The following is a 24564-nucleotide window of genomic DNA, read 5'->3' on the forward strand; positions in this document are numbered from 1 at the left end:
AACTGGTGGAAAGCCTGAAACCTTCTGAACACCCCACAAGGGGACAATTCCAACCTGCCCTCATGCAATGAGTTGTCGTCAGAATGAAGGCACACTAAAAGCACTGTACAGCAGTGCCTTCAGGTTACGCATGAAAGCCATATGAACATAATGAATTTCATATTCAGACTCTGGTCTCGTCCCCAAGGTATCTCATTATATATATGCAAATGGTATCCCCCAGTCTAAAAGAATCGGAAATCCAGAACACTTCGGGTCCCAAGCATTTCAGATGAGGGCCACTCACCCGGCATAAGCAACACAGAGCTGTGTGTAGAGAGTGTGTGATTCTAACTCTCTAGGAATCGACTCTAATGGGTTGTTGGGTGATTGATGGGTTGACTCAGGATGATGCTGGTACCCTGGGCGGTTTCTCTGTAAATGGGTGCTCTAAGGACAGTCATTATTTTATATGAGATCATAGTCATAAAGACTGCAGTTAATAACTCAGTTGTACTCAAATGATCAATTAGTGAAAGAGATAAATAACGCCAAGCAAGCAGGCAATTCTGGCCCAGGCACTAATGTAATTCTGGTAATGGAAGAAGAACAAGGTGAGGTCAGTTTTTGTCCTGACAGGCAGATGGTTTAGGATCTACCCTATAGTTACAAGGTCTTGGAGATGTCCCTTGGAATCTATTTGACAGAGATACTTTGTAGACATTTTTTATTATTTGGTGGTGCTAGGGATTGAACCCAGGACCTTCTGCATGTCAGGCAAGCACTCTACCAACTGAGCTATATTCCCAGTCCCCGCAGACATTTTTATATCAAAAAATTTCAGTTGCACAGTAGATACTTGGGACATGCCTGTCCAATGTACATTCTCATGGGAAGTGGTATGTGGGGTGGGGACAGAGTGACATTTATGATTTATTGAGCCAGAAACTTCACACTCAGTGACTCGTTTCATCTTCACAATGAACCTGTGAGGTAGATTTGATTTTGATGATTTTTAACCATGAGGAAACTGGGGCCCCAGAGGTGTGAAGAGCGTTGGCTGCAGTTGGCAAGTCAGTGGCCAGGCTGGGACTGGAACCCAGATCTGTCTGAATCCAGTCATGAAGTTTTCCCAGCCCTGAATTATCTCTCAGTAGCAATGTCTTTATTCTCATGGATTAAGATGAAATAATAGAGTTTTGCTGATGGCACAAAACAAAAATAAAAAGCATCCTATGAGCTTGGATGGGTTTCTGGACATTTGGTTTATGGTACTGCCTGGGCTTTTGCAGAAATTTATGTGCAGTTAGGCATTCGAGTCTGTCCGGAAAGCCTTCCCTTTGCTGCTGTTTCTGCTACCTCGTCTCTCTTCACTGCTTCAATTCCATTTCTGCTGTGTAGTACAATATCAATAATGATAAATAATAAATCACCAGTTCATTTCTATAAGGCATTAGTCTCCCTCCTTCTTGTGATGGGGAACCAATTTAACATTATGGTCCCCTGTCACATGGGGACAGGGTCACAGTGTCATCCCAGGGGGACTGGCTATAGAGAGGCTTGGTCCAGCTTGAGTACCCTTGGAAGACCTATTTATTCTTTTCATTAACAAAGTATAAACACATATTATAATACAATCTCTTCTACCTTCCAGCTATTACTCTTGTAGTCTCCTGTAAAATTCACCTTATTCATTCATCCATGCCAACTAATGTTTACTGAGTCTAACTGTGTGTTTAACACAGAGATGAAGAGTCCCCTCTATGTTCAGTGGGGTGACAGGCAATTTCTCAAGAAGTTGTAACTGTAGGAGATTCTGCTTGAACGAGCAGAGAAGACCTCTCTGAGTATCCAGCAGATGAGATGGGATTGAAGGACACACAGGAATTGGCAGGTGGAGGAAGAAGTGCCAAGGACCAGGTGTCTGGAACCACGAATGGCTCTGAGAAGCTTATGTGGCAAGTGCCAGATGGGGGAGGTGGAAAATCAGGGAGTGACATGCAGAGGCCAAACCTAATGATCAGGTCAGACTGACCTGCCAGAGGTTTAAACCATAGACGATCAAAGTGCTTTGAGCAAAGCAGTGGCAAAGTCAGATCTCTTTGGATGAGGACAGCCTGGGAGGGCAAGGACAGAGGCAGGAGAGGGAAGCAGTGGCTGTGGCTCAGTTGATAGGGTGCTTGCCTCACAAGCACAAGGCCTTGGGTTCAATCCCCAGCACTGCACACACACACACACACACACACACATACACACACAAAAAAAAAAAAATCAAGGGAAGAGATGATAAGAAGGGGGATTACTGGGGTGTCAGGGGGAAACGGCACCTTGAGTATACAGGGCTTGGAGAGGATTTTACTACTGAGAGCGGAAGGAATATAAGGCATCCCAAGTTATTGGCTTGAGCACTAGCAAGGAATTTCACTACAAAGTGGAAGTCGCCAACTTATAAAATAAACCAATACACAAGTATATTGCAAACATAATACAATGTAGCAGGTAAAAAGGAAATACTTAAAAATTTGGTATACATTTTCTGAAGTGAAGTGAGCCAAGCAAAGCTGGTAAAAAAATAAAAAGGCACATTTTGCAGAGGATTTAATACAAGATGTGTGTCGAATTAGTGGATTGATTCTTCAGTGGCCTGCCAATGGACCATTTTGGCTTTTTCTTATTTTAAGTTTAATTTTTGAGCCAGACTTTTTCTTTTTTCCATGTTTATTTCACACCAAGAACCAAGTTTATCAAGACCAACAGTATTCTGTCTTTTTATCTTTAATCATTCTATGGGAATTTTTCAATTATGCTGTATTTGTTCATTTTCAAGAGTTCTTTCTCTTTCTCTGGAGAATCCCATGTCTCATGATAACTGCTTCTTTTTCACGGACACATTCTTGTCACAGGACTTTGTAGTGATCAACTGTAGTTTACAGAATTCTGTGCTCTGAATTATGTTGGTTTCTGTGGTGTTCTTTTTATTTATTTTTATTATTATTTTATTATTTGTAAAGTTCTTCTTCTCTCTCTCTCTCTCTCTCCTCTCTCTCTCTCTCTCTCTCTCTCTCGCGCTCCCTCTCTCTGCTTAATAGTTTTTCATGACTGCATAGCCAACCCTGCTCTCCATTTATTTTACCAACGAGGAACTAAGATTCATGGTGCCTGGGTGGTCTTGCCACCTGGAGACAGACCTCAAGGTAACACTAAAACTACCAGGTAGCTCAGGATGGGGAAGGGCCTTTGAGGGTCTGATGGTCTTCACAGTCTTTTCAACATCCTTCTTTTGAACCCAGCTCCAGCCAGGCTTTGAACACACTCCTTCACCGCTGCTTCCTTTACCTGTCTCCTGGGTTCTGGTGGGACACTTGCTCCTGACCCCCTTCTCCCTTAGGAGGTATATAGGTTTCAGCTTGCTCCACTTTCCATGCAAATTTCTACTCATTCTCCATCCTAAATTTATTATCATTTTATCTAGTGTCATCTTCTCCCAGATCTTAGTGTCCATGTAGGATTATACCTTTTATCAGTCCTCGGAAGGACTTGGATAGGCAGCAGAGGTGAACCTGCCACACAGCCGGAAATCCTGAGGGGGCGCTAGACGGTTCCTTGGACAAGAAGACAGGTCCTGCAGCCCTTGTACTTAATCACCTCAGATGGTCATGTTTTAGTTAGGTTTTCAACTCTTCTGTATTAGTTTGAGACAAAAGGCCTTTTTGGCATTTCTTTCAGGAAACCAGTTTAGCCTCACGGTCCAGTCTTGGAAAGACTCAGGCTAGCGCAGGAAACTGGATTTAGCTTCTCTGCTTTGATTTTTCCTTTTGTGATGGAAATTACTGTTTTTTCTACTGTTGGAGATGTTATGAAGACAGAACAAGATGTTATGGGTGAATTATGTTCTGAGATCTTGGAAAGAAATTAAAAGTTTTTCTTTCTGTCAAGGGAGAGCAAGCCTGGAGTTCTTGAAAGACGATATTCAGATTTTCTTATTTTTGCTGCTTCAATAATGAGTTGACATTCATTATTATATTAATTGTTCTTTACAAAACATTTTTTCTGCTCTCTACTTCACAATGAAAACGTAAGACCGAAACTTACTTTTTGACATCCATCTTGTTAACCAGTTAAACTAAATCCTTACTAAATGTCTGGAGCTGAAACAGTTTGTTGAGAAGTAAAGTAAGGTCTTAAAATATTTGGATGAACAGAAGCTATTCTGGGTGATTAACACTAGTTTTTCTATAAAATTACTTGAGAGATACACAAATAGATTCATGTAGTATAGACCACCCTGGAACTGGGGTCAGATGAGAGGGTTTTTTTTTTTTTCCTCTTGACCTGGTGACCCACAACTCTGAAAGTCATACTTATGCCTACTTGTAAAATGGAGATTCCAAATGATGTCACAAGGCTTTAAAATTTTTTTCTATTTCCCTGAGCAAAGGAGGAACTATAAATGGTATCTACTGTAAAAATACAAAGCATTCTACATATGCAAAAATCATAATATAGATATATTTAGCATATCTACATTTATCTAATTATAGATGTGTTTAGTCCTAAGTGTACTAAATGAGGATGCAAGATCTTGAGTCTTTCCTACTTAGAACCCTGCCAAGAGAGGGATTCTATTTTGGATCGCAGAGTTAATGGGAAAGATCTTGGAAATCACAGTTAGTACAGTTGACTAATAGAAATGCAAGGAGGGTAAATGACTTGTCCAAGGTAACACTGGTCCTTGGAGGCCAAACAAGGCCCGAGGCCCCCATTTCCTGCCTCTTGCTAGTCGTGTTCCCACAATAACATGATTCTTCAAGGAGCGTCAGCAGTGTTCTGTTAGCTGTGCTTTGTTTTTTTTTTTTTTTCTGAATCATTGGATTTCTGTGATACTGGAACTCACTGAACCCTCAGACTCTGAATTCCAAAGCCCGTCCTTAGATCAACCAAAAGGCATTTTCAGCTGTCCCTGATTTCTTAATCTCTGAATGATGGAACTTCCTTGTTATTTGCTTCCATGCAAAAAGGAATGCTATCCTATTAACACCTGATGTTCCTCAAAAACTAAAAAAACGCTGGCCTGCCAACCATGCTTCCTGCTGCTGTCTGTTGCTGTGGCCCGGCTGTGTCAGTGTTTGGTAAAGTATGGGTCCTCTCCACGGTCCTTTTCCCAGCTCACTCTGGTAACAGCTGTTGAGCCATGACACTTCTCAAAACCAAGACAGCATTGTGAGGAATTCATCAAATTGGAGACGGCATTGCCAAAGAGTAACAGGAGCATCTGAGACAAACTCACAGCAGGGAACAGAGTCAAGCTGCAGGCAGAGTTATTTTATTTTGGGAAAGACAGTTTCTTCCGGGTGGATGGTGTGATCATATCCAGGCTGAGGGCTGCAAACGGCTCTCTATCTGCGGTTGAGATTGATTAATTCTCTCACAGGCTGTTTGTGAATCTGCAGGTCCTCAATCCTCCCTGTCAGAGGGACCAGACACACCAGACAGGAAAACCCTGCGAGTCTGGCCCTGGGTGGGCTTTCTCGGATTGGCAAGTGTTTTTAATCAAGGAGGAATGTTATCACGGAAAACCCTGTGGACTGTACATTGGATAGCTGCCACCCCCGCAAGCTGGATGACAGAGGCATTGCTGATTGCAAAGATCTTTGCTCTTCAGAACAGCTGTTCCTCTGCTGAAGCAGAGCTGGAGGGCTGGAGGGCTCAGAGACAAGGGGGTGACGTTGCCGCAGGGGCCTGGCACATGGGGAGACATGGAGCTGATTGTTGGGAGCATTGTCACAATCTGCAAATGCTTCATTTTGAATAGAGATCGTCCACTGTGGCTGAGCTATTTCCAGAAGGGGAGATGGCAGTGGGGTCTCAGCTCTTAAAAGGGCTGGCTGATTCTTTTGTCTGCCACAATGGAATATGCTCACAAATCAAAGCAATCATCTTTCCAGGGCTAATGTGAATCTTATGAGCACCAGGGGAAATTGCTCCAGCCAGCATATTTATCCATAGTCAAGGGCAGATACTTCGCCATTTCTGGCTTTAATGCAAGTCAGAAAAGCAGATGTGGCAACTCACTCTTGCAACTCCCTCATAAACACAGGAATGCTTCATTCAGATATGTTGATTTCTGAATGCACCATATTTTTTACAGTCACACAAAACCTTTGCAAACCTGTTTTGCAAATGCAGCAACGTATAGTTGCAGATCTGAACAGCAATGTGATGTTCACGCCAAGTCTCCCTCTTTCTCTCAATTGTTTTGATTCTCAGAGATTCGAAACCAGGATTCCCCGGAAAAGTCTTGAATGCATGGTCTTTCTGGTTTTCATGTTAAAGTTGAGGTCAGAGTAACTCTAGGAACATTGAAAACTTTTGAATATATATGTTCCTACTGCTTCATCAGCTGTTCCCTAAATAAACTTAAAAACTATGAGTCAATGTCACTTCTGGTCTGATTTGAAGAGCATGTGTCCTTAGGAGTGAAGAATCCCCAGAGAGGTTTCTATTAAGTTCCCTGAACCAGAGAAAGTGAATCACTCCATGGGCCAAACACAAGTCTCCGTATAAACTCTTTGGAAGATTTTTCCATAATTAGCTTGAAGTGTTTTTCCCTGGAGGGTCCTGGGTTGTTGCAGTGATAGCTGTTAGAGCTGGCATGAAAGTGACTTTTTTTTTTAAGGCTACAATCTCAGCCATACCTTAGCAATTATTTTCGTCTCATGAGTACATTTTGAAGAGTATGAGAATATTTATGCGAAATCTCCTCCAAAAGGGCAGATCTCTAGGTTCTTTTAAAATGGACCATAGTTTAGTGTGAGACTACCTAAAAATGAAGTCCTCAGGTGAGGATGATTGAGATATCAGGAAATAATTCTTTGGTATTCTGGGATTCTTCCTGCCTCAGTTTCTCCTGAAGAGATGTGGAAAGTCAAGGAGCAGGAGACAGTCTGTCCTGCCGAACCCACCCTTCTGCTGAGTGGACAATGGACAGGAAGGGAACCTATTCTGTGATTCTTGAGGAAGACAGGAGGTTGGTGTAGAGAATATCTATGGACAAAGGGTCCTCATGCAGAATCCCACTCCTCTAGCCAAAGGGGTGAGAAGGGAACTTAGGCTCAACCCTAAGCCTGTGGGGGGCTGCTGCACAGGGCTTTGAAGCATGTTCCCTGTAGGTGTGACTCAGTCAAACTTCAGAAAAGATAGAACAGAGCATGGGCTCCAGGGTCCCTCTTGTCTGCAATGTGAGGCTGGACGTTGGAGAAGCTGTGGTCAGGGCAGGTGGCATGTTATGTCCCAATGGTGGCTCTGTGGGAAAGTGAGCTGGACAAGGCTCGATGTGGACTCTGGGTAAAAGGGGTGCCTGGAGGTGTGAGGGGACCTTCGGGGGCAGCAGCCAGCTGGGTACATGGGGATGGCAGAAGGCCTTGTGCTTAAGCCACAGAGATTTGTCCTGAGGTGCAGGAATTAGAGGGGAAAGGGCCTGGTAGGGAAAGCAAAGAAAATCAAAACAAAACACTGTGTTTCTCTGGGTTTGGTAGGTAAAGGGACTCAGAACTGTCAGTTACCTAGGAGTTTTTAGACGAATCCTAGGATTGTTGGAATTTCCATCCAGGGGCAGGGAACATTCTGCCCACTCCACACAGCTTGAGCATTAGTGCAGCAAGAATCAAGATGCATTTTGAAGATACCACGAACCATGTGCGTTAAGCATGTTAGATGCACGATTCTATCCCCAAGCATCAGAGTTGACAGGAAGTTAGCAAAGAAATTCCCAGAAACCCATACCACTTTGCATTTCTATTGGTCATGTTTTATTAGCATCCACACTCTTGCTTCCTTTTGTGAAGTTTGGAGACCAGATTTCCTGGCCACAGGTATCATGCCAAGGACTCCTTGGAATGTTCTGGGGCAGATTTCAGATTTCTCCATTCTGCCTATCTCTAACCTCTACCCATCAGGCTGAATGTTGGTTCCTTCCAGTATGAGGTGGGAAGATGGCAAATGGGTAGAGCTGTAGGTAACCTGGTAGGATTCGTGGTGATTCAATAAGGAAATAGGAATTGAATGGAATGGAAAGTGGAGTCAACAAGCTCTTGGACAAAGGGAAGGGCTCAGGCCCTCCTGAGCGGTCCTGGACTGGCACCGGCTGTGTTGGGAAGGAGTTATAGTCTTCTCCCTCAGTGTCTTTCTCTGACTCCTCTCTGGAGTCTCCAAACACAGAGGACTGTTTGTTTAGGTGTGTTTCCCTTTGCTCCTAAGAAACATTTTTCCCTGTGGAAGCAAACACAACAGCCAACAGCCGAAGCCTCAGGAGGAGGTGGCATGTTGTGACATGGGCAGCCCTGCAGATAAGGCTGGTGAGGGCATAGGACATCCATGCATATGACTCCTGCTTGCTCTGTGAGGTTGCAAAAGATGGACTGTCAGAAACACTGGAAGGACATACTTAAGAATGTCTCCCTCCCACAGTCAGACTCGCATCCAGCTTGGATTTCCTTGGTGCTACAAATGCTTTTCTTGTTTCCTTGTCCTGGGAGATGAAGGTGATCCTTTAAAGCCAGGTGTTCTATAAAGCCAGTTGGTTCTACACCTGGCCCCCAGGAGTGCAGAATGTCTTGACAGGCTCTGGATGTGCCGTACATCAGCACCATTTGCCAGGAAAGGGAGAACAGAGGTAGGATGAGGGTATAGGTAGGAGCTAGCAAATTATTGATCTTCTAAGAGATCTTGAAAAAGCAGGAAATGAATAAACCAACAAAGTGAAGAATGTGTCGGCAACCATGCTGGTCCTCCCTTTTCATTATCTGAGCACCTACAGCCCTGGAAGCAGCAGCCCTGTTTGAATCCCAGCTTCACCTGTCACCGCCTTACAAACTCGGGTGGGCTACTTTGACCTCTGTGCCTCACTTTCTGCATCAGTAAAGTGGAGGATACAAAATATTTAGCTCACAGGTTGTTGTGAACTAACAGATCAACAGGCTTTAAAGGGTGCCTGGTACATATCTGGTACCATGTATTTGTTAGCTGCTATTATTTCTTTCTTTTCTGTAATTTCCTGGACTGCGGAGATGTGAGGAGGGGTAAGAGAATTTGGAGAAAAGTCATGACCCACCTCCACTGGGCTGTCGCTTGGTGGTTTATAGCAGTATTATATCTTCATTTATATTTATGTCTCCATCTACATTATTTTAGACACATTTAGAGAGTTGATTACAATTATGTTGATTAGAACTTGAAGCTTTTCGTTTTATTTAGTGCTATATTTGTGTTTGCTCATTTATTGATTAAGTACTTGAGGAAGACCACTGGGCAATTTAAAAATCTGTAGAGAATTTTTCCCCCTAAAGAGTCTGTAGTTAATGGTTATGGTCATAAAAATTCTGTGAAATCCCAATAAATAAAATTAATCAGACTTATATGGTCTTGGAAAATATTTTGTGAGAAAAATCCTATTTCTGTGCTAAGAAACTGATATTTATAGCTACATTGCTATTTGCAATCAATCTTTAGACTAGATATGGTCTTGTTGCTTCTGCTTCTTCATTTCACCTTTGCCAATAACTTTCTTTGAAATTACCTGGCATTCCTCCTTTTGCTGTGCTTCTTGTCGAGGTTGAATGCTTTGACCTCAAGTCATCTACCAAAAGTCACCCAAACACCCTGACTCGACTTTGCACAAAAGTAGTTCAAGGATTGTGAATTACTCGGACACAGTCTATGGTTATCTCTTTCATTTTTGGATGTATTTTAACCCACGGTATATTTACATCTATTTCATTCTGGATGTCATTTAACCCACATTAAATTAAAATGCTTTTTCATTTGCCATCTGGGCTTTGCTAAAACACAGGAAATATGAAGCCACTTTCAAAATAAGGAATCTCACAGAGGACACACTATCTCTTGAAAATCAAATAATAATCATTCTTTGTAAGGATAATGACCTTTTTTTTTTTTTGTCTTATTGGCTTAAAAAGTGCTCATGCTGTATATATTTTTGAACTGCTAGGAAAATTCTATCAGGCTTTCCAATATTCTTCACTAAGATCATCACTGGTTATGAATCATGATGATGGAAGATGTCTGATAAATGGAATAATTACAAATCACCTTATCCACTGAAATTGAACTTACTCTTGACCTGGGTCAGTCATTTACTCCTCTGGGCCACAGTTTTCTTTTGGTAAAATTTTACAAGTTTACTCTGGTAAAAATGTCAAATAATCATTAAGATTCTTCTGTTTCAGAGATTCCTGATCTATGTTCTCCATTATGGTAGCCACTGGCTACATGTGATTACTGAGGTAGTCTACACTAAAATGTTCTGTAAGTATGAAATACATTCCAGATTTTAAAGATAGAGTACACACATACAGTAAAATATTTTGGATAAATTGGGTGAAATAAAATATGGTATTAAAATTAAAATGAGTTTCACCCATTTATTTCATTTTGGTTGTAAGGCTATAGAAAATGTAAAATTACATATGTGGCTTGTATTATATTAATATTGGACAGCACCAGTGTAGAACTTTAAAGCAAAGGGGTAAAAATCTATTTTGAAGGGCTTTCAAATGTCCAGTGATCAGTGTTTCAATACCGAGGTCCTTACACCTCTAAAAGTTTTACACCTCTAAAAGTTAAGATTTTGAAGTTAAAACTCTGATTTTTCCCAAAATGAATAAACCTTGCCTGGCAGATATTTCCCACTAAGCCCCTGTTCCCAGTTACATTGGGTGGAACCTCAGGAAGATGCTAAGGTTACTATACTCAACACGCAAATTTTGTAGCATCATCTCAACTCTTATCATCAAAGATGATCAGGAAATGGCCACAATGTTAAAAGTGACTATTACTGGGTGGTGGTGTCTTGACTGAGTTTTCATTCTTTATCTTTCAGTCTTTCAACAAGGAAGATTCTTTTTTCTTTCTTCATCAGAAAAATGCATATCTTTACATTTTAGCATAATTTTTTTTAAAAAGAGGATGATGTAAAAGGAAATATGCCAAGATGTTTCAATTTGCTTTCTTCTATTTCCAAATTTTCTATAGTGAATACATTACTTCTCTCAAGAGAAAGAAATATGCTTTGTTTCAAAATTGTAACATCCACCCACTCTTTCAATGTTAAACCTCAGTTAATTTGCATGCTGATTTTCTTAGATCTCCTGAGCTTTTATCTCTACTATATTAGACTAAATAGTAGGTACTTTAGATTTTAGCTTTGATCTTTGATGCCCATACAGATATTTGGACATCAAGACAGAATAGAATCCAGAGACCATCTATGTGGGAGATGAGGGGAAGATATTTGAACATGTAGGTCACCATGTTCAGGAGTTTAGGCTGTGTTGCAAAAATGCCCATCTCAAGGGGTACTATTTAAGCTGGGCATGGTGGCACACTGGCTGTCTGGGAGGCTGACGAGGAGGATCTCTTGAGCCCAGGTGTTTGGGACCAGTCTGGACAACTTAGAGAGACCAGTTCCCTAAATCAAAATCAAAATAAAATAAAATAGGTACCATGTACACCTGAGTTCTACAGCAATCACAAAGTGACCTTCTGCACATGGTCCAAACCCGTTCATGCAGCCATAGGCGCACTGGGAGGCTCAAATGTGCACATATGTGCACCACACATGCACAAGTGGACAGGACTTTGTTCTATCCAGTCTTCCTGGGCACACCTGCAGCTGCTTCTCTCACCTACCCGCCACCTGCCTCTGAACTTGGACAACATGGGGTGCCGTGGTGTGTGCCCCTGATGTGAGTGTGGGCACACAGGTCAGGTCTACTATCTGCCCTGCAGGCTCTGGTATCATCTGGACTTCTGAAGGTTCACGGGTCTGACTGTTGAGCCTGGTGATGATATACTCACTCGATTTATAGTTTTCTTCTTGGGCCAAGTTATCTTCTTCCGATCCCACGAGGCAATGGCCCCTTTGGGATTGGCAATGGCACCTTTAAGCACAGCAGAACTTACTGTTGGTAGTGAAGATGGCTTCTCCTTCTTGGGGCGTGGGGTCTGCATCCTGGACCACCTGCAGGGCTCCCACAGTCCGGACAGCAGGGTCCAAGGTGACTGAACTTTCGTTTACTGTTGTGTCGCTTGCGCCTGTGATCTGGTTGGTTGGTGGACCTCCCAGAGAGCCCTCGACGTCAGTGGGCAAGTCGTCCATGCAGTCGGCGTTGGGCTGAGGGGAGAAGGAAAGGATCTATTCTTAGAGCTTGTCATCAGTTTAGAGATGATATGTCTACACCTTAAATATTTTGACTCAAAGAAAAATTAACTACTTTTATTTTTAATGTTTTTTTCCTTAAGCCACATTTTTTGGAAAACAGTCCATATTTTGACTAACATGAAAAGATCTTAACAAGCACATGAAAAGATCTTCCAAAATTTCCTTTTCAATGTTTCCTCTCACATGTTGGTTTATAAGGTTTTAATTCTAGGAATAGCAAGATCTTTACATTTAAATAATTAGTTAGGGAGAATTCATAATATTTTTATGGTGATATAAATCCTTATATACAATGTATACTCCCCACATAGGATAAAGCAGGAAACCTGATAATTATCCCCAAAGATTCCAGCATTGTTTACAAATACACTAAATCTCAAGTGTGAGGGGAACAGAATTGACTCATTGTGAATTGTTCATTAAAGATACACATGTACCCACAAATACATGCAAAAGCACAGAATCTGGCTGCTTTTTTTTTAAAAACATCAGCAAACACCAACTATATAAAAATACCCTATACTTCACATGGCGTTGACCATACATGAGTCAAATCCTTTAAATTAAGATCTCAGAATTCAAAAGCTAGGGTGAGACTATCTTATTCAGTCCTTCATTAAAGTGTTTCTCCTCCCTAAAAATACTGACTGTTCCCCTGAACAGCAACAGGAGGTCTCTATCTTGGTAGGTGGGTTGGGTTGGGCGTCATTGTTGGGCTTCTCTATCATTGGGTAAAACCTTACTCTTTTCAAGTCTCACTCTAGTCTTAGCTCTGCTTTTTGAAGTAATATAAATATATTTCCCTCTTCTGGAAATAGATTTTAAAATTATTTTCAGTTGTTGTGTCTTTATCAGAACTTACGAGAACTGGTTTTTATAAAGGTGGTAGTGAAAAGACATGATCTTAAGCAATATAATAATAGCTTTGGTCTGAACCTCAACTTTATCTTCAAGGATGACGGTTACATGACTTTCCACTCCCAGTGGAATATGATGGCCAGGATCAAGTGAAGAGAATTTGAGGATGACACTGAATAAACTTCACAATGACAACATCGTATTCAAAAGTCGTTAAAAGAGGAAACCTACAGCTGGTGGACTCATGGGGAGCACAGAGCAGGAGATCCAATGTGCTGGACCCTTGTCCAAGCTTTCCCTCCATGGCTGTGTAAGGACGTGTCCTCAGGGACACCCCTGTGTTCAGCTGGAAGCCTCTATCACCCCACAAACTCCTCAGTTACCTCATTCCTTTTTTCTTTCTTCCTTTTCTTTCTCTATCTCTATTGGAAGTGAGTCAATTCATTAAAACTTAATTTGTCAAAAGTCAACTTATAGAATAACCACCATATTTGCTGTATTTACTCATTTTGACATTGGACACAAGCCAGGGGGTTTAAGAACATGCCTCCCCACCACCAATCTATTTCCTTCCAGTCTCTTCAGTTCCCTTCAGTCTCCTCTCTCATCACGGCATTTTTTCCAAAGGAAATACAGGCATTCTTCTCTTCTCCTAGGGAGCGGATCACAAGATCCTCAGCTTGCTCTGCAGCCTGGTCCTACCCACTTTTCCATCTCATCTTCAGCCTTTGGTAAGGGAGCACCATAGATCCCCTATCTCAGGGCTGTAGTATATACTGGCTCTCCGCCCAGGATGTCACCTGCCAAATCGCCCTCCCATTCCTATTCCAAGTCTCACATGATGTATGGTGAATTCCTAAACACACTTTAAGCCACCTTTCAGAAGCATGTTCCCTCCCAGGGAGTTGTCTTGACTGATCCTGGAGCACTTTCTTGACACTTTTTCCACTATGGATGGTCATTTGCTAGTGTGCCTGTCTTCTTGCTAGTCCACAAGCAGTCTAAAGAGAAGCAGTCACATAATACCCTTCTTGCATTTCAAGCTTCCACATAGTACTATTGACAATGATCAGGTGCACAGTAAATGTTGACTTGAACATTTTATTTGAATCTCAGATGTCTGCTCTGAAAACTTGGGCACATTAATATCTTCCCAAGATTAATCAAGGGACGGTTCGAGAAAATACTTTGAGAACTGTCAAGTTCTAGGTGAAAGGTAAGGTATGCTATTTAAAGATGTTTATTAAGTAAAAGCAACTGTATGTGGGGTATTGGAGAGGAAAGGATTTCATAAGAAGGACACAGTGCTGGTTGTTCATTCAACCATAAAGAGCTGAATGCAATCCTATGTAATAACAACCGACATGCTTTTGGAAATACTGATTCTGGTTATTGTACTGTTTTCATTTCATCTATTTCTTAATTTCCAAGCCATGCATGTCTTTGCTTTTATTTTGTGGGCCAGGAAGAGCAGTGCTATATTCCTCAACAGAGGAGATAGAGGGAGAGAAAAAGCGAATCAGCTGAGTGAGACTCAGTGGTGGCAGCCATGCAGAATCTGGCTTGGACATAACATTTAATAGACCATCCTTCCAGAGGCTCCTGGTTTTTATCCACTTTCCATGGTTAATCACACAGCATAATATACTGAAAAGTACCAAATGTGTCACCTCTAAGAAAAGTCTCAATCAGAATGTCTTTAAGAGATGGCCAGTGCGATCTGCAAATGAACACTACTGAGGTACTGAAATTGACGTCAGCATGGGAAACGCCTCAAATACTCAACTGCTGATAGAAACTTGTGAATAAACTTGTGGTTATACAGGATGTCCTGCTCAGTGGTAGTTATCATGCTGTTCATATCAGGATCGTAGAGATGGGGGGGTGGTCTGTGCTGGCATATAAAAGACCCGGGTTCTGAGGGAGCTTAGAACTGTTTCCCAGCAAAGACAGTCCTGGCTCTGACGGGGCTGCAAGGAGGACTGAGTACTCTAATGTAGACGGAGGGATAATGACACTTCTGATAGTAAAGAACTTCCAGCCAGGTGTGGTTGGCACAACTGTAGTCCCAGTGACTCTAGAGGCTGAGGCAGGAGGATGACAAGTTTAAGACCAGCCTGGGTAATTTAGTAAGACTTTGTCTCAAAATAAGAAATAAAAAGGGCAGGGAATGTGGCTCAGGGGTAAATCACCCCTGAATTCAATCCAAATAAACAACAACAACAACAACAACAACAACAAACACATAAACTTTCTCCTGCTTTCAATTCAGTCTTATATTTCTTTTGGCAAAATATGATGGAAAAAGGCACCCGTCGTGATGGGAAGTTCATGATCACTGAAGTGTGCTCTCATTCTGTAGTTCAACACAGAGAATTCGAAGATAAAAATGAAATGTCCCAGCTCTTGGTTTTCAACTTATATTTATTTGCCTTTTAACATAAGCTGCCAAATGAAGACTCAAGCAAAACCAACAAAAATGAGAAACACAAACAAAAATAAGATACCACCTGGATTTGAACAGTCTTGTGGACCAGGATTACAACCAAGTCGTTTGTGAGTTGACATCGTTTCAAGGGGAAACAGGATGTAATTCACAAATATGGGTCATGCACTGGCAGCTCTCAGGACTCTGGAGGGTTACAATTCTACACATTTTTTGAGCACTTAGCATATATTAGGGATACAGAGATGGGTGAACAGATGTCAATTATCAGAGAGTGACAGGTTCTTTCCAATTTTCCTTAAAGAAGAAATGGCGTATAAAGAGTACAGGAAAATTGTAAGATAACATCTTTAAGCTGAATAAAGAAGGCTTCAGTTAGCACAGGAATAATTTCTAATTGAGGCTGTGCACATATCCAACAATATGGTAAGCTACACGAATGAACAGAAGTCACGCCATTGGTATATTTTAGGCATACTGTGCCCCAATGTTAAGACAGAATGGAATGACACCCCAAATTCCTCCTGGATTCTGACTTTGTCATTCTCTGGAGAACCCAGGAGGCAGGGAGGCTATCCATATGCTTTGGTGCTTTGTCAGAGTCGCACACACCACGGGCCTTCTTGACGGAGGATGTTCTGTTCTGCGGGGCGGGCTTGGATGTGTGTCATGTTCTTGTTTGTCTGGCCTTTAAAATTCCTTGGCAAAATCCAAAAGATGCTACTGATGTTTCTTTTTCTGGGAGTCAAGTACACTATGCAAAATCCTATCCAGAAAAGTCAGGCACCAAATGATGGCCAGAATGCTCAAGTGCTAAAAATTAAAATGTTATTACATTTGGAAATGAGCCAAAAGGCCACTCAATAATTCTGCCTTAGCAGCAGTAAGAGTAGATATTTGTAACTTCTTTACAAGTACCTTCTGGAGAAATTGCACCTATGTGGGAGAACTTTGAAGTAAAATATTATTTAGTATAGAATTTAACTCAGAGCATGGTTTGGCTTCACTGTCCTGAGGAGCGGTGGGACTGACTCTTAGGATCTTGAAAAAATATCCCAAGTAACAGGAACCAGATGAAAGGCTATAACTGTGTCCCTTAAATGTGAGGATTCTGAAGACTTCAGACACGCAGGCACATGCAAGCACACACATATGCACGCTCCCCCTCCCTTCAAACAACCGCTCACAGCCAGAGATGTGAAAACTGCCAAAACTGAGTTGGATTTTTTAAGTCACCAGCTCTTGGTAACGATGTTGGGTTTTCACTAACATTTCACATTCTCTGGAATTGATTTTCACCTTGAATGCGCTATGTATTTACAAATCTGATCTGAAAATTTAATGCGTTGTCTTTGAAATACAGCTCAAAGCTCCAGCCACATGAGTGGATTGGTGTTTGGTGTATCGACCGTGGAAACCAGCATGCAGCTGGCTCGGAGGCAGCTGGTGCAGGGTAAGAAACCCAGCCAGTGTGTGTACCCAGAATGCATCAGGAGTGTCCCCTCCAACAGTCACTCTGAAGTTCCTAATTAGCTCTTTGGCATTAAGGAGGACTTTGATATGTGACCTGGTGCCTAGCTTTCTCAGTGGCATCTTGTGACTGTGAACATTCTCTTTGTTCTCTGCCATTCATAGAGAGGAGTGATATAGGCAGGTTGCAGGGAACCGACTGGGACACAGGAGGCCGGTTCTCTGTGTTTGTGCGGCTTCTTTTAGACAGTGCCTTATGTTTTCGCACATCTCCGAGCCTGGCTCGTTTCCTGCCCTCTTCTGCTTAGAGGGGAAAACACACAGCAGCTGGTGTCTCACCAGCCACCGCTTATGGGGTTCACTTGATACGGTCCTGGGAAAGTCTTTCCCTGGAGCATCAAGCCAGCTGGCGGGATTCTCCTTGCACTAGAGAGAGACTCAGCTTTAGAAAACATGTGACCAGGGGAAGCAGCTTGATAACGGTGCAAAACTTAAGTGTCTTTGGCTCTGCTTTCCCGTTTGTTCAAGGTCTCTGTGGAGATCTGGGTTTAGCAAAGGCCTTGAGCCTGGTTCTCAGCTGCTGCCCTCCCTTCCCACTGGTGGAAGGGGCTCGTTGCCTCCAAAAGGCAGGTGACCATGGGCAACACCAGAAAGAGTGGCATGCAGATCTCTTTGATGACTGGGCAAGGGGGATGACCACAGAGGTGGTCAATGTGCAGTGGCCCAGCATACTTCTGCTGGTGTCCCAGCTGCCCTCTGAAAAGACACCTGTGAGCTGTCCCATTGGCATCTTGACTCATGAATAAACACAATGGACGTGGCAGAATGGGTGATGTCCTCAGACTGAGAAAAAGTGACAGCAGAAATGTTTTCAAATATGGAGTTCTCTTGGGGCCTCGTAGGATGATGTCATCACTATGTGATTGAGGGGACATAGAAAATCGAGGTAAGAAGCTTTCTCACTGCTCTGGGGGTAATGCAGAAAGACAGACATTACGATGGTGTAGGCTGTGCTGTGCTTACCGGGATCCCTAGGGCTTTAAGAATGTTCATCTTGCACATGGGGCAGGTGCGATGGTCTAGAAGCCAGGGGTCAACACAGGACTTGTGGAAAAGATGCCTGCAATGAGAACCATACATCTTAGAGCGGCGGTGGCGGCAGAGACTCCCTGTTCCACTACAGACCAGCGACCTGCCTAAGGTCACTCAATGGCTGAATGGAGGCAGGGCCAAGACTCACCCGAACCTCCTTCACCTGGATCCTGGGCCACTGGGTTTCCCACTGTACCCTTGGGTGATATGGGTCAAAATCTGCCTGGATCCTGGGTCCCGGGAAGTGACCTGTTATTTGCAACTGACTCTTCCAAGTTTCAGACAATACAGAGAACGCAGAAACTGAGAGATTTCTCTCTTTCTCCATAGGAAGAACGTTTCATGGTAAGAACGCATGAGTGGGGAGACGTGTACAGACCTCGTGGGATGATTTGGTAGAGGCTAGTTTTAAAAAAGTCTGTAATTCCTTTCCCCATAGTCAGAAGATGACTGCAAAGTAAAGACTGACTTTCATTAATATTTGTGTCAAACATAAAGAGTGGAAGAGCTCCTGGAAGCATTTAACAAGACAAACGACTTCCTAAGTCGTCATGGCTGCTGGGTGTCAGGTCAGGAGCCAGCGTGAGGGGCTCTGCGGTTCCCCTGGGGGTGCCTGTGTCTGGCTGCGTGTTGGTGTGTTCCACCGAGTGACCAATCTCATGTGCCACTTGGGGCCTTCATATGAAGCTGAAGGGGGCATGAGGAGGGTTTCCTAACAAAACTTTCTCTCAACTTGGCTCACAAGATCCCACTCAGAGATATAAGGAGCTTCTAACTCACAAGACTCCAGACCATGCACAGAAGTAGTCGGAATTTCCTGCCTGGGGCAAGAAGAGAGAGCCCTGCCTGTTTTCTAGGACATTCCATCTGTGCCTGCGTCCCTCTGTTGAATACAATGCTATTCTTGAATCTTTCCATTCTGTTCTCTCATTTTCATCTTCTTTTGTTCTAACAGTTCTGAAAAACCTCACTTGCTTTGTGTTCGGGGACTCTGGGCTCAAATGCTTAAAAAGTATCTCCAGATTAGGGAAATGACTGGGAAGTGCCACCTTTTAAATTGAAACCCAGAAGAAGTCAAGTGTTGAAGACAGGATGAAGTGTATACAGGATGAGATCAGATTGGGGATTAGAAAAGCAGAGTGGTAACAGGATGTTATGTTGTATTTCCAGGTCACTGTCCAGAATGCCCTGCAGATCAACTGCTCGGAAAGTATAGATCCCATTCCTTCATTCTTTTATCCATCTGTTCATTTAACAGGTAGTCTCTGCCAAGAACTGTGCTCAGTACCATGAGTCAGCACAACAGTGACTTAGTCCTTCCCTTAGAACAACAGGAAAGGCAGATGTGAATAAAATAGTATTTTAATAGACTGCTTGGTGAAAATATACCACTTTTGAAGAATAGGAAGTGTGGAGGTGGGGCTTAGAACTGCGGGATTTATCTGAGTTGGGAGAAGGTTTTTCCTGAGGAAGTGACATAGCCCTATGCTGGCCACTGGAAGGCAGCCAGGTCACTGCAGTGGGACGGGGAGGGACCACAAGGAGAAGGATGCCTGGCACCTGGGGATGAACCCACTCCTTGTACCCCCAGAAAGCAATGCTGACCTCCCTAGGTTCAGGTTCCAAGCTCACTCAGGACATAAGGGCCCAATAGAAACTTGCTCACCAACTGGTGGTGCTGTGGGCAGGGGGGAAGGTCAGACAGACATCCTGGTCCCTTGTACCATTCCTGAGAGGCAGGGATCTCATATGTTCTCTGCACCAGCACAGGAATCAGGATTGTGCCAGCACTAACCATTAGCTGCTTTAACACACTTGGGCCTGTGGTTATTCTCGAACGCCCCTGGTGATTTCTGCACTGTCTTCTTCCTCTCCTCTGTGATGGTTAGTTTTCCTGTGCCAACTGTCAAAGCGGTCCTTGGTAATCTGGGTGGGCCTTATCCAATCATTTGAAAGGCTTTCGGAGCAAAGCCAGTCTTCCCTGAAAAGAAATTCTGCCTCAAGACTGTAGCGTCTGCTCCTGGCCCGAGAGTTTGCACCCGCAGGCGGGCCCTGCAGACTTTAGACCGGCAGCCCCTTTCCCCGGGCAAGTCAGGTTCTTGAAACATCTCTGTATACCCCACTGTCTCTCTCCATCTCCCACTGGATCCATTTTTCTGGAGAATTCTGATTGAGACATCCTCCAGTTAGCATATAAGATTCCATGAGAGCAAAATCCTCATTTGCTTGATTCCCTCTTGCAGCCTGGCCTCTCCATAGTTTCTGGTACCCAGCTGATGCTCAGGGCACATCTGCCACGCTAGTGCATGCTCACTGATCCCAGGGCCTGCCCTCTCCCGGCCTCCTCAGCGGCGGCTCTCCCTCCCGCACTCTTCCTGTCTTTTCCCATTCATCGCTCCTTTTCCTGTCTCAGCGTGGCTGCTCGGTCACCACCTCATCGTCCTTCTCGCTGTATCACCGCAGTAGCATCCAAGACACTCTCCGAGCTGCCAGGACTTTCCTGTTCCCTTCATCCCACTCGTTGTTGCCAGATTTATCTTCCTAAAATAGAGTGCTAGCTGTCACCCTCCTGTTCCGTTCTGTTCTGTGCCAGGAGCTGGGTACAGGGATGAATAAGACAAGGCCCCTCCCTTCACAGCACCGTCCTCCAGCCATTCCTTGTCAGCGACAATGTGAAGGCCACTGGACCTTCACACTCCTGGGTCCACTGTGATTTGGCTTTTCAGTCTCGGGCCATTTACCTTAGCGCTCCCAGACACAGTACCTCATCGGTGAAATTGCATCTTATAGATGTGGGTTTGCAAGTGAATGAGTGTGTGTGTGTGTGTGTGTGAGAGAGAGAGAGAGAGAGAGAGAGAGAGAGGAGAGAGGGAGAGAGAAGGAGAGAGAGAGGAGAGAGGGAGAGAGAAGGAGAGAGAGAGAGAGAGAGAGAGAGAGAGAGAGAGAGAGAGAGAGAGAGAGAGAGACAGGGCAGTGGGGGAGAAAACAGTGCCCACAGAGCTTAAACACAATTCCTGGTATTCCTTCCTAGCCAGCCATCATTAATTTTATTAACAGCACTCTAGTGCACCTTAATTTCAGATATTATGTGATTACTATGATTTCTACACTTTAGTATGAGCATTTTAACATAGAAAACAAGTAGCTACAGTTTTAAAAAATTAAGAACTAAGAGTAAAAAAGAAGAAGTACCAAAGAGACGTACAGGGCAGGCAAGGTATGATTAACAAACATTTATTAATTTCTAGCACCATATTTCTTGTGCCAGCCGCCAAGTAGGCAAACTATACCTTCATAATTGGGGTTGCAAAAATAGTTTTTCCCTTCTAAATGGAAAGAAAAAGTCACTAAAGAAATAAAAGCGATAGGGAAAGAATCGAGAGTGAAGTGAAACAGGTTGGAAGTTCAGGAAACACCCCTAAGGTATAATCGGAACCCATCTTATTTGCAATTCACAGCAGAGCCCTGACCCTTCCCACATTTTAACAAGCAGGGCCTGAGAAAAGACAAATGGGGACAGAAAGGACCAATAGAGAAGCAATAGGACCAGTCTATATCCTGACAATCCTAACGAATTGGAAATAACGCCAGAGGGTGACGTAGGAGGAAGACTCAGACTTTTCTTCCTATTCATCAAAGGGAGGCAAACACTGTAGAGAGAGTTCAACACAGTCCGGTGCGGTGACACACACCTGTAATCCCAGCAGCTTGGGAGGCTGAGGCAGAAGGATCACAAGTTGGAGGCCAGCCTCAGCAACTTAGCAAGGACCTAAGCAACTTAGCAGGATCCTGTCGCAAAAAAATTAACAAAAAGGACTGGGGATGTGGCTCAGTGGTAAAGTGCCCCTGGGTTCAATCCCCAGTACCTAAATAAATAAATAAATAAATAAATAAATAAATAAATAAAATTTAAAAAAGAAAAAAAGAAAAAAGGGTGCCCACAGTGGCAGGATGAAGCTGCGAGGATTACATCCTACATTTTTAGCAATACAAGAAACCAAGCTAAACTAATCTCCACATCTACTGGTTCTGGTTTTCTGTTGTTCTTTCACTTAGCTGCATGATTCCTTCCCCTATTAAGTGACATTTCTTCTCTGCCCAGAGAAGGAAGGGGCCATTGTGTTCTTTCAATCTCATCCACTTTTATTCGTTTCTCTGACCCTGACACCCTGCAGCTAAGATTAGGATTCTGTGGGTGTTGGTACCAACGCAAGCTGCTTCATTCTCCTTAGTGAAATTCTTACTAAGAATGTGAGTCACTCAGGTACCTGAGAATCCCATACTCCCAGGCAACATCGACTATTTAAAACAGATACCCAGTGCTTCGATGGGTGGCCGAAAAGTTCCTTTGGAGCCTCTGTGTCTTATAAGCAAAAATGAAATGAGGGTGAGTTTTAACTTGAAATCCCTACTGACAGTGTCTACCACCTACTGTGTCCCTATTATGTACCAGGCACGTGACCTACAGAATTGATTCACAACCAACTTTATAAATAATAATAATATTATTATTATTCTAATTTTATGGAAGAGGTAGTTCAAGTTCATTAAAGAAAGTTTCCTAAAGAGCTGCTAAGCTGCAGAGATAGGACTCAAACCCAGTCCCAACCTGGTTATAAGGTCAGTGCTTTTACCAATTTTGTACTCCTTGGGTCTTCTTCCCAAGAGTTATGGGTAAGAGGGTAGCTGGAAGTATTCACACTTTTATTCTTTTCCAATGGACGTTTGTGCTCCAGTTTCAAGTGCTTGACCTCCTGAGCTTTAGTTTCCTCATTTATAGGATGAAGATAATAACAGTACCCATCTGAGGGTCTTAATACTGTTCTTCCAACCTGCCAGCTCTCCCTCTTTTAGGTACCCAGAGAGATCACAGGTTCTCCTAGTGGCATCTATAGTGGGGTAAGTAATTCTGTCCAATAAGTCACAAAGAAAATAACTGATTTCACTTTGGACGAGGCACTTAATGATTGCTTTGTCAATTAGTAATGTTGAGATAGTGCCTGCTTCGTTAGTCTAGCTGTGGTAAACAGACTCCTCACTGATACATGATGGACACAGACCACAGGAAGTTTTTGCTGTTTTAAGCCAAGGGCAGATTTTGTTACTGCAGTGAAACCTTGCCTATCCTGACTAGTAAAATACCTCATGGGGTGGATGTATGGATTAAGTATTTGGCAAGGGTTCACAGGATTAGAGAGATGTTAGCTATTTTGAGTCATGTAAGTGCAACACACATAAAGGAACAGGTCATTAATAGATACAAGTAAAACCACTTTGAAATTCAGGGAAAGGAGCTGTTACTTTGTGAGGAAATCAGGAAGTTGTGGGATGTTGTATGGCCTTTTACATAGCACGAGGGACGGAAAGAACTTGGAAGTGGGATGATAGGAGGAAAGCAAGCCAGGGAGAAGAAATTTCAGGAGTCAAGATAAAGAGGCAACATCATGAGGTATGGGAAACTCAGGTTGCCTGAAGTGGAGGCTATTTTAAGCGTAAAGCAGAAAATAAAATTGGAAAATATGGGTCCACTGTCTTCTGAGAAAATCCGGATGGACCGAGTAGGGGGGAGGTCTGAGAGCGAGGAGAGTGACCACGGGCCTTGTTCCGTGTGAGGATGGGCCTACCACCACCAAGTCACTTCCTTCTGTCTTATCTCACCTTTCCATGTCTCCACTACACAAGGCCCTTGCAGGAGAGCTGCAGTCACCACTGTGGTGTTGGTGTTGATCAGGCCAGGTAAGTGGACCCCTGCTCCTTCCTACCGTCAACTCCACCCCTGGCCCAGTGCCCTGCTGTGGATGTAATCCTGTTATTGAGCTTGGGCTTGATGGTTGAACCAATATGAGAAACCCATTCCTCTGACTTTCCTGTTCAGGTTATGCAAACATCTTTTGAAAGAAGAGAAAAGGGGGCAAGAGAGCAGGCACCCAGAACCAGTACTAACCATATTCTGGCCTGAACATAATTACTTGGTTTTGGCAAGCTAATCTGATGGCAGTTTCACATAACGGAGTGGCAGGGTGGGGGGCAGAGATAGAGAATGCAATAAATAAATTCCTGCTCACCTCACAGATAGTGTCCTTCCCAGAAAAAAGCTGCTCTGTTTCAGACCCATGATAATAAGCTTGGAAAGTAAAATTGGGGGAATTTGCAGACAAAATCTTTAAAGCTTGGGCTAGACATGATTTGGTTTTCTTGGGGTGTTTAGTCATTTGGCTTAGAGTGAGTTGGGGGTGTCCGAGACAGATTTTTAGCCAAAACCATAGCCCCAGAGAGATGTGTGTTTAGCAGAGTTCCCACACAGAGCAGAGATGAGGGAGGAAAAGAGTGTCACATGCACTGTCCCACTGTGAAAGAAACCTGGCTTGGCTTTGGGCCCTGAGACCCCCACCCACTCCTGAGGTAAGGGTTTCTCTTGGTAAAACCCAGGGGCTATGATGGTACTTGCCCTACCTACATCACAGGCTGTTGAGATACAGAT

General features: G+C 43.3%; 1 protein-coding gene across 3 annotated transcripts in view; it reads right to left on the minus strand.

Moving 5' to 3' along the window:
- Rnf150 (ring finger protein 150) overlaps window positions 1-24564 on the minus strand; it is a 249574-nt gene that overhangs the window by 56973 nt on the left and 168037 nt on the right. For all 3 annotated transcript variants that reach the window (XM_047566617.1, XM_047566616.1, XM_047566618.1), the window contains exons 5-6: window positions 18015-18111; window positions 11959-12169 (exon numbers count right to left, since the gene is read on the minus strand). In XM_047566617.1, coding sequence (XP_047422573.1) covers window positions 11959-12169; window positions 18015-18111 — 308 coding nt within the window. The remainder of the gene's footprint in view (window positions 1-11958; window positions 12170-18014; window positions 18112-24564) is intronic.

The sequence above is a fragment of the Sciurus carolinensis genome, chromosome 10 (genome assembly GCF_902686445.1).
Source record: "Sciurus carolinensis chromosome 10, mSciCar1.2, whole genome shotgun sequence".
NCBI lineage: Eukaryota > Metazoa > Chordata > Mammalia > Rodentia > Sciuridae > Sciurus > Sciurus carolinensis.